At 35.8% G+C, this 11,436-nt stretch overlaps 1 protein-coding gene across 2 annotated transcripts in view; it reads left to right on the plus strand.

The window, feature by feature from the left end:
- LOC127659877 (E3 ubiquitin-protein ligase NEURL1B-like) overlaps window positions 1–8,392 on the plus strand; it is a 58,465-nt gene extending 50,073 nt beyond the window's left edge. For both annotated transcript variants that reach the window (XM_052149834.1, XM_052149835.1), the window contains exons 4-5: window positions 5,149–5,271; window positions 5,431–8,392. In XM_052149834.1, the coding sequence (XP_052005794.1) occupies window positions 5,149–5,271; window positions 5,431–5,678 (371 nt within the window). In that variant the 3' untranslated portion in view covers window positions 5,679–8,392. The remainder of the gene's footprint in view (window positions 1–5,148; window positions 5,272–5,430) is intronic.
- The last annotated feature ends 3,044 nt before the right edge of the window (window positions 8,393–11,436 follow it).

Raw genomic sequence — 11,436 nt, forward strand, 5'->3', positions numbered from 1 at the left:
CACTCCTGGTAAAATGAAGGTGACCTTGAACTGGTTAAGAGAATGGAGTGACAATTTGCACTCCAATAGTTTGATGGAAACACAGTAGTTTATGATAAACTGCAACCCAGCATGTCGATGTTGTAGCTCAGGGTGTTACAACAGTGTGAAAATGCATTGGCATGCTGATGATCCGGGTTCGAATCCCACCTTTTATCCCACTTTTTCCCATGTCTCACCTCACATTTCCGTTTGATCACAGTGAAGGTCGGGGATACTGAGAGAAAGGTTTGATCCAGTAAAATTAACCATTGTTTTACTGTAGTAGTGTAGTAATTTTTAAATATCAGCCTTTTGCTTTACTTAAGTGAGTAACTTTTCTAAATATCGCGGCGCTGTTTTGTGGTCCGTTCTGCATTACTCGACGGCTCATTCGTTTATTGCGGCCCATTCGGCCTATTTAGCGGCCGGCCCACTGGCCCACTCGGTTCTCGCGATGGCCAGTCGGCCCCTGATCGGCCCCAAAGTGCGTCGGCCCACCGGGAAAATGTCCGGTATGCCAGATTACCAGTCCAGCCCTGGTAACAACATATGCCACTGCAATTTTAGAATGACCTAATTGTGTATGAGCCAGTGACAGTGAGCTCATTTCAACATATAGCGCCTTCACTGCTGGACAAAATAGATCATACACTGTTTTTCTACCAGTGTTCCTCTTCCCCTTAGACATATATTCCAACATATGTCCTACAGACAGCTTTATTTCACCATACCACTTTTCTTATTCCAGTGCTCCAAAATAATTCCCCCTTAGTCCAATTATATGATTCATAACAGCATTAACAGTTTTCAAAGTTCCTTTCATTTCAATCCACTTAATTCTAACTGATGATGAGCACACACTCAAAACATTATGTTTTTAAGAAATAAAACTCACACCATGGGGCAGCTGAAAACGTTTGTGCACATTAATATCATATGATCCCTTTAGCAAAAATGGAATGTGGTATTCCTGCCCAGAATGGAGTGTGGAATATTCTGTCATCTTTAATTACTGCTTATGTAACATAGCCTACTTTATTTACACATTCTTTAATATTGAGAAGATATTAAGTTTGACATTGTGCTATTTTTTTCTTCTTCTTTTTTTCAGTTTAAGTCAGCAGTGTCCAAACCTTTATTTTTTATTGGGGGCCACATTTCGCAAAAATAAGCCCACATGGATGTTGTACTTAAACAAGGCTAGATGCCACTAGTTTGCCATCATTACATTGTTTTTTTACTGCTTATTATGTGGGTTTGAATGACAGGTTTTGCTCTTGGATGTGCTTGTAAAGTGTAAATACAATTTTTCAAGACATGAAATGGATTGAGAAGTGCAGTGTTTCATGTGTTTACTATTGAAACAGGAAGTTGAAGCAGGAAAGATTGAAGGGCTCTTTTTTTTAATAACCTTTCGTTTACATTACAGGTGTGAACCATGATTCAATACTTTCAATTGCTAGTCAGACTCAGGTGATATTAGGGAAAGGGACATTCTCATTTGTAGAGAACATTTTATTGGACATAGATTCAGCCTTACGAATCTCATGAATATTAAGCAAAATCAAAATTTTTGCAAAATGATATTACATGGCTCATTACATGTTTCGTGGCAGTTAAATTAATAGCAATTTAAATGTTCTTCCAAACAGATGAAGTTTTTAAGGTTAATCCTCTATCGAGGTCAACAAAATCAACAAACCTTCCTCCCTATCCTAAACCTAAACCTAACAAATAGTGTCATAAATCATATGTGAGATGAAAAATGCACATCATTTTGTGTTGCTTCTTTGACACCTTCGGCTCTCGTGTCGACTCGCATGCTTTACAGGATTTGGTTATGTAATGGAAACTGATGAGCCGATAGTCTGCCGTTTACTTGTGCTTTGTGTGAAAGTGAATAAAAAAGTCATAGTGTTAAATTCACCAGGAAGTAGCCACGATATGTACAAGGAGCCACGTAAAAATCATTAGCAAATATGCAGGTAAAGTAACGTTAATTAGACCATGTATCAAAATCATCAACGTTTTTGGTCCATTTTCCCTGAAGAAAAAGACTTAATTTTAATTGCATTTCTACATTTGAAATAATTACATGAAATATATAAAAAAGGATTTTGTCATCTTTTAAGAGTAGCATATACCTCAAAACAAACATAACCTAAAAACTTAATGTGGTTATAATAGGCTACATTAATGAAATTATATATATTTATTCATTTATTCACTAATAACACTGTTAATGTATACAGTGATGTTGAATAAGTCCTGATTTCAAGAAAATAGAACAGGAAAATATTAATAATGCATGGCCTCTATGGGATTCAGAATGTTTGTAAACTATCATATGTGCAAATCTGACAGCTTTTAATATAATTTAATTAAAATTTAATTTAAAGGGGTCATGGCATACTCTTTTTTTTTCATTGTATAATCTTCCCTGAGGTCCACTTATAATGATAGTAAAGTTTTTTCTTTGCACCAAAACAGTCATAAATAAGTAATATATAATCATAATCAACCAAACTTATTATAAAACTACATGTCAGGGTTTACACATAAAGCACATCTAACACATATATGAAACTGTTCACTCAAGCACAGCAGCACCATAAACTATTAAACAATCATGACATTTTAAATACTGATGTATGAAACTGGGTACTTATGGTTTTGCGATCTGGTCCAGAAGTGTTTTTAACTTTCCCATCCTTCAATAACAGTTTCTTTGCAAAGCTTTAATTGTATTATTAATGGTTCACAAGCAATCCACGCTGATATAAGCCGAATAAAATGCACATACACTCACCTAAAGGATTATTAGGAACACCATACTAATACTGTGTTTGACCCCCTTTCGCCTTCAGAACTGCCTTAATTCTACGTGGCATTGATTCAGCAAGGTGCTGAAAGAATTCTTTAGAAATGTTGGCCCATATTGATAGGATAGCATCTTGCAGTTGATGGAGATTTGTGGGATGCACATCCAGGGCACGACGCTCCCGTTCCACCACATCCCAAAGATGCTCTATTGGGTTGAGATCTGGTGACTGTGGGGGCCATTTTAGTACAGTGAACTCATTGTCATGTTCAAGAAACCAATTTGAAATGATTCGAGCTTTGTGACATGGTGCATTATCCTGCTGGAAGTAGGCATCAGAGGATGGGTACATGATGGTTATAAAGGGATGGACATGATCAGAAACAATGTTCAGGTAGGCCGTGGCATTTAAACGATGCCCAATTGGCACTAAGGGGCCTAAAGTGTGCCAAGAAAACATCCCCCACACCATTACACCACCACCACCAGCCTGCACAGTGGTAACAAGGCATGATGGATCCATGTTCTCATTCTGTTTACGCCAAATTCTGACTCTACCATCTGAATGTCTCAACAGAAATTGAGACTCATCAGACCAGGCAACATTTTTCCAGTCTTCAACTGTCCAATTTTGGTGAGCTCTTGCTAATTGTAGCCTCTTTTTCCTATTTGTAGTGGAGATGAGTGGTACCGGTGGGGTCTTCTGCTGTTGTAGCCCATCCGCCTCAAGGTTGTGCGTGTTGTGGCGTCACAAATGCTTTGCTGCATACCTCGGTTGTAGCGAGTGGTTATTTCAGGCAAAGTTGCTCTTCTATCAGCTTGAATCAGTCGGCCCATTCTCCTCTGACCTCTAGCATCAACAAGGCATTTTCAGCCCACAGGACTGCCGCATACTGGATGTTTTTCCTTTTCACACCATTCTTTGTAAACCCTAGAAATGGTTGTGCGTGAAAATCCCAGTAACTGAGCAGATTGTGAAATACTCAGACCGGCCCGTCTGGCACCAACAACCATGCCACACTCAAAATTGCTTAAATCACCTTTCTTTCCCATTCTGACATTCAGTTTGGAGTTCAGGAGATTGTCTTGACCAGGATCACACCCCTAAATGCATTGAAGCAACTGCCATGTGATTGGTTGATTAGATAATTGCATTAATGAGAAATTGAACAGGTGTTCCTAATAATCCTTTAGGTGAGTGTATGTAGTCCAAAACACAATGAACTAGATGCACACACATACAGATATCATCTTGCACTGAAGCTCACATCGCCAGAAATTAATCAAAACAGTCAAAGACGTCCATCTAGTGCATGTTTACATACACCAACCATTTTAAAAAAGCACAGTAAGGTGTCCAGAACACGTTTGTGCTCAAAACAGCAAGATCAAGAGCAGCTGATGAAACAGAAGGGAGGTTTCAGAGTTGTAACTTGACACTGCTGCTTTTAAAAGTGGCACGAAATACATGACAACGGTCAAAGATGTCTGTCTAGTGCATGTTTTTATACAAAAATAAATAAAAATAGTCCAGATGGGTCTGCGTTTGTGTTCAGGAATAGTTAGTAGGCCACACTAGGCCTGTCTGCCCTGCTCTCTCTCTCCCAGTTTACGAACTGAGCGCTAGTGGGCGGGGCTATGGGTGAAATATGTAAAGTAGGTGTTGATGTTTTTTGCTGTAGAGGTGTTCATGAATGAATGAGCCCCCTAGTGACATTGGGAAGTTGCACAAATTGTTTTTGCAGCTTGGTTTCAATACATCTTTTATGCATTGGGGATTAGGTTTTGATTTCTGAAATTTACAGTATGTTTTTATAGTAGAATGACCTCTTATATGTTAAAATATAAAGGAAAATTTGATGACCCATTTAATTTAATTGTTAGATACAGTTCATAAGGAAAAAAATCACTGAGTAAAACAGGACAAAAGCACTTTTTTAAGTCATAACATCACATCATGGAGTACAGACATTTTACATTAATACTTAAAAGCTATACTGGGAAAGATCATATCACCGCTGATATTAAAAGTAACCTTTAAGATGGCTCTTGTTCATTGTCTGGGGTTTTCCCAATTCTTGTTGGGCTCTTTTGCAGTGGAAGAATTTGTATGTAATAGTGACATCCAGTGATCACACTATGAATTTCAATTCATTTCTCAATAGTGGGCCAAATTCTTTTCTGTTTATTAAAAGGCCATAGTTTGAACACCCCTGGTTTAAGACAAACTGTAGTTTGCACAATTAGCTTTGTTCTATTAACAACAGATGTCCAGAGTAATAAATGTTATTCTTTTTCTTTATAAGGAACATTGCAGGCCAGTCCACCCACCTCCCCATCAGTGTCTCAGGGATCAACACCTGACGACAGTGACTCTGATCTGGTTTTCAGTGCCAACAGATCCTCATCGGCTTCTGAGTCCTCTCTCGGTCAGTCTTAAAGGGATAGTTCAACTTCACCCTCATGTTGTTCCAAACCTATGATACTTTCTGTCTTTGTTTTAACATTGTTAGTGTTGTGTAACAACAATATAAATTAGTTTTTACCCTAAAGCGTGTGGATGATGTTTTTAATGTGTTATTTTTCAGTGACGGCTCCCAGCTCTCCCCTCAGTCCACCTGTCTCACCCACCCTCTCCTCATCAGACATACCGTTGGGCAACAAGAACAGTGAGTGTACAGTCTGTTTTGATCAGGAAGTGGACACGGTCATCTATACGTGTGGACACATGTGTTTGTGTAATGACTGCGGACTGAGACTCAAGAGACAGATTAATGCGTGTTGTCCCATCTGTCGGAGACCCATAAAGGACGTCATCAAAACCTACAGGCCATGAAGGGACTATAACAAAGGATTCAGCAGAAAACTTGGTAGCTGTGGTTTAATATCTTGTATGTAGCTTTGATTTGTGTAGCATTACGCTCTTGTCCATATTTCTCTCAACTCATATTTTATCATACAAAAAATCTGAAGCCAAACGTACATTAAGACGTGGTTTACGAGTATTAACAAAGGTTTGTCTGATGCCAATTTTGATCAGATATTATTAGTGCCTTTTATATTTTGTGTTTCCTAAAGCAGCACCTAATGGATTAGACAATCATATCTGGGATGTTTTGTAAAGGTATTATTAATAATAATAATAAAAAAAACATAATTTAAAGGGACCTGGACATGCAAAAAGAAAGGAAATTAAGGGATAGTTTACTCAAAAATGAAAATTCTGTCATTTACCCACTTTCTTTAACAGAAAGGAGATGTTTTAATGAATATATCGATCCGTCTTTTCAATACAAAGGCAGTTGATAGTGCTTCACTTTAAAGCTTAAGAAAGTTGCCTGATCTCATGAAAATTACTTGACCGTGGCAACATTTTAGCTAAATGAAATTACGTGCTTCATTAGACGTTTTGCTGCAGTTTTCCAGTGAAATGTCCAGAGGGGGGCGCCAAAAGCGAGTGTAATGGTGTCGTAATCAGACGAGATTTTTAAGGTGAATGTTTAATGGATGTTTTAATGAGTAAAACGGACCTCCCTAACTTAAAACCTTAACCTAAACCTAACCAATAGTGTTTAAATAAGAGGTGAACAAAGCAGATATCCTTACCCTTAACCAACACTATGCCTGTCGCGATTATAAAATAATCGTCTAACCGTGGTTATGTGATCTAACCCCGGTTATTTGAGATAACCATGATTATTATGCACTTAAAATCCCAATAGCATTTTAATACCCAAATAAGGGAATTTTAAGCAAATATATAAATGCCATAAACCATGCATTTGTGTGTCATTCATTTGAACTCCGAGCAGCTCCTGTCCTGAAGACTCATGTGTGAACGCTGTCAGCATGGCTTGCGCAGAAGTCCCATGGAAATACAAAATAAATATATCAACTTTGATAGTAAACGCAAAGTGCTTCAGCTTCACTTTAAATTATTGTGTAATGGCAAATATTCCTGGTCATAACAGGTTCATACATGCTGTGTTATTGACATGCAGTGACACAGAGGAGGAGACACACATGCTTAATCTATTTCTGTGGAGTGATCAAATTATTAAATAAAATCTCAAAGGTTTTGTTTTATGAGAAACATGGAAGCATGGGTTTTATCAAAGAGCATTAAAACTCTGAAAAAAAATAGCCATATATTTGGCTATTGCATAATATAATATAATAATAATAATAAAAATACATAACAAATGTATATTTCTTTTTTTAAATATAAAATATATGAGTTCCAAAAACAACAGCGTAAATGTAAAATTGACCGAAAGTCAAGTTGACCAAAAAGAGAGACATATTTTAATATTTAAAACATAGTTTTTACATTTTTAAAAATCTTAAAAGGAAATCATATACCCCTATTTATTTTTTTATTTATATATTTGAAGATAAATATGTAAAAATCACTTCTTAATGTGTATGAAGCGCACATGCACCTTAAGAAATGACAATTTATATGACAATTAATTGTGAAAGCCTTAAAGAGACAATGAATCATCATAGCCCTAAAACAGATTAATCGTTATAATCGCAATTATTTGTTTGACAATTAATCTTCAGCTAATCGTGACAGCCCTAACCAATGCCTAAACCTAATCGATAGTGTGGAAAAAGCAAATGTGTCATTAAAGGAAATTTTCTAAAGCAGCCACTTAATTTTGTGTTGCTTCTAAGACACTTTTGCCTCATTTGTAAGCTTGCATGTTTGGCTGGGCTCGACCCGTGGCCTAAAGTATCTGCACATATCATAAAAGTAGTCCATGTGACTATTGAGTGAAGTTCTTGTGAAATTTTTAATATAAAGTCTCGACGTCCGTTGTGCGTTCATGAGCGCTGTGAGAGAAGCTCATTCATTCGATGAATTTGGAACAACATGAGTGTGAATATAATTATGACAGAATTTAAATTTTTGTGTAACCTATTCCTTTAATACACAGGGCTACAAATGTGATCTTGTTATTTTAAAGGAAAAAATGAGCTGTTTTGTATTTGTTTGCTAATTTGATTGCTGTGATAAAGTGAAAAAATAAGACTTGTGTTATGACAGTTAAAGGGTTTGGAAATTTGTCGCACTTATATCTAGAGGTAAACACGGCACATCACAAAATGCATTGTGTATATGGACTCCCAAGTAAAGCAAAGGCAAAAATCACCTAAACTAAAACTTATAATAGAATAATAATAATGCATTACAAAATCCCTTTTACAGATGTTGCTCATATGGGGATGGTTCACCCCAAATGAAAAAGAGCTGTTCAAGGAATACCAGTGAAGCAAGTTACAGTACATGTATAAAAATAGTTACAGTTGAAATATAACGTGTTTTAGTAATAAAAACAAAGACATACTACGACTGATTTTAAAATAATTTTATTGGGTGACAAGTCTTTTACACAGGCTCTTTTTGGTTGTTGTTGCTTCAAACATCTTCAATATGACAATATTTATTTATGGATTAACTTGTTACACATTCAGGCCATAAATGGGAGTCCAAGTACAGTTAAACTTGGTGGCATTCTTGTGACACGAATGCAGATGTTTTATTCAACATTCGCCTGGCTTCAGGATGAAGATGTTTTTATGTGATGACCTAAAATAGAATAATTAAAAACATTAAAGAAATACATATTTTGCCCTAAAGTATCGTGAGATCTTAAAGTAACCCAGACTTTTTAGTAAGTATTTAATTAAGAGTTTAAAGTCTCAATGAAACTTACTTGATTGCAGCACACAAAATGCATTCATTTGCATACGTTACTCCATTAGTGCCACACAAAGGTGAGTAGTTCATCGGGCAAATTGCACCAGGGTACTTGGAGCAAATAGGCTGGAAACATAAAGAGAAGATTACATTTGCTATTTGTACAAGGAGAGGATAAAACTGAATCTGAAACAGAAATTCTATAGAATTACTCACTCTTCTTGCTCCATCTGACATGGCCACTGTTTGTGTCAAGGAAGAAACACAGAAAATGTTTTTTTCATGATATGGCAAGGGCACATTCTCATATAAGGGAGTTTCATTTTTATATACTAGGCTGTATTAAACATGCACATTAACATTATACCAGAAGCGGGCTCATCTGATCCTTGGCCCCAACAATTCTTTGGACAAATCAGTGTTTGAATGCACAGCTTGTACAGTCAAGTGACACTTGGTTTTGATATTTGTTATCTAAAGCAAAGATATTCATACATTTTTATAGCTCAATCTACCTAACTTAAGCTATAATATTGTCGAAATTCTAAATAATGTATTTGACTTTCATTAATCTTTGTAAAACCCTTATGAATCAGATTACATAGGAGAGAAATATGAAGATCAATGTAAACTGCAATGCCTTTTGGGGACAATCGGCAACTTCCTTATGACTTTTTATTATTATTATTATTATATTGTAGAGTAAATCATTATAGCACTCACCTAGAACACAGAGAAGAACGATGACACTTCGTGCAAACATTGTTCACGACCTGAGACACAAGTCAACCAATGTGATAAAACTGTAAAGCTGTGAAGAATTGATTGGGCTTTTTATAGCAGTATTACAGGATACACCCCTTTCAACGTGTCATTTCATCATATACACTCACACACTCTGGGAATGAGAAAGTCTCGATATACTAAGCTCTTTTAGTTTGACTAATCTGTTTAGTTTGACCGTGTGAAATGAATAATCACATAATTAATAATTGTAGCAGTCCTCTAGTGACTTTGAACAAAAGCATCGGCTAAAGGTGTAAATGAAAATGTATGATAAATGTATAAAGTTGAAAACAATTCAAATATTTGATGGAGTGATCCTAAGACAAACCGAATGATCCAATATAGGGTGGACTGCTTTGGACTCATGAGTCATTTCTTTGATCTGGTTACAACAGGACACAAAGTTAATCATAATCAAAGATATAGTTGAATCTCTCTAATTCCCAAATAAATAGCTTATCTGATCACCACCCTAGAGGAAAAAGTATTTCTGTAATAACAGAGCTAAAAGATATGTATTTTTATACACTGTAAAATCTAATTAAATAACCTTACTTAAAAAAGCATGTAAACCCATTGCGTTAAAAAAGGCAGTAAATGGTAGTAAATGTACTTATTTGGCTCAAGTAAAGTGAACTAGTAATAGTCCACATTTCTTGAGCCAAATAAGAGTAATTGATTTTTTAAGGCAATTGGTTTTATCACTTTTTTAAGTAGTCAACTTATAACATTTTACAGTGTTTTTTACAGACGTATTTCAGTACGTCAATCAGTCTAGTTCAGAGTGATGTCATGTGTATTAACTTAAACTGACACTTTAGTCAAATTCAAATACAATGATATTAATGTTTATTTTAAGTTTAATCCCTGAAGGAAAACATTAACTTACATTTACTTACCTATTAATCAGATCTGAAAGTAAATAATCGTAATAAATAATCTCAATTCTTCATCTACTGTGTGCGATGTTCATGCAATATCCTAGCAACATCATTATACATATCAGAAGCTGTTTGATAGTAAACGTAAGGCATATACTGTGTTGGTCATTAAAAATCAATTTGAAGAAGAAGGAAAAAAACAGCATGAAAATATATTTAAAATGTTTTTATTTGCATACATTTTTATTTACATTAAATTCAGAGTGTCTTTTTGCCAGTTTGAGTGAACAAATTTCAAAATGACTCTTACTGGCAAAATTAAAACATTTAAATTTAAGAGGTCAACACTAATTTGTTCATTAACTTTTACCATTTTAAATTCTAAATCTCAAATGTTTCAGTTGAACGAACAAGTTTTCGAAAAACCATTGGGTTTTAAATGATGATGTCAGTTTATGTATAATCTGTTAATTTGCTTGTGTTAAATGTGTGGTTTTTTTTTTGTTTGTTTTGTTTTTGGTTACATCTTAAAATATTCACTCCCAGAGCTGCTTGTATTTTCCAGACTTTATCTTCGGAAATGATGACCTCAAATAGAGTGCAATATTGCCCTATATCAGCAATTAAAAAAATGTACTTGTTCATTGAACTGTTGTATATAAGCAATATCATACTCGTATTCATGCAATATGGCCCTACACCAGCACTGATTTGATTTGTCTGCAGGCTGAGTGCCGTAGGTACAGCAGTGCTGATGTAGGGCCATATTTCACGATTACGAGTATGATATTGCTTATATACAACAATCCAATGAACAAGTAAATTTTTTTTAAATTAGGAAAAACTGAGTACGGTCATAAAAAACGCATTTGTGCATGGAACTACTATCTTACGGATCAGAATCTGCCGTTGCTGGTTCAAAACAAATGATGCATCGATGCCTTCGTTTGTAAATCAAAAATGTCAATTCAGAAATAGTATCAAGGCTTGTGCTGTTTCAAACAAGTTATTAGATAAACAAGTGTGTGTGTGTGTGTGTGTGTGTGTGTGTGTGTGTGTGTGTGTGTGTGTGTGTGTGTGTGTGTGTGAGTTGAAGAGCGAGAGAGAGAGACGGAGCATGTGTGATCACCTGCTGCCACACCCAGGCAGAGATGCTGTCAGCTTTCTGAAGATCAGCTTTCTCAGTGGAAAAATAGCATCCAAGAGGGGGTAATTCTCTC

The sequence above is a fragment of the Xyrauchen texanus genome, chromosome 19, assembly GCF_025860055.1.
Source record: "Xyrauchen texanus isolate HMW12.3.18 chromosome 19, RBS_HiC_50CHRs, whole genome shotgun sequence".
Classification (NCBI taxonomy): Eukaryota; Metazoa; Chordata; class Actinopteri; order Cypriniformes; family Catostomidae; genus Xyrauchen; species Xyrauchen texanus.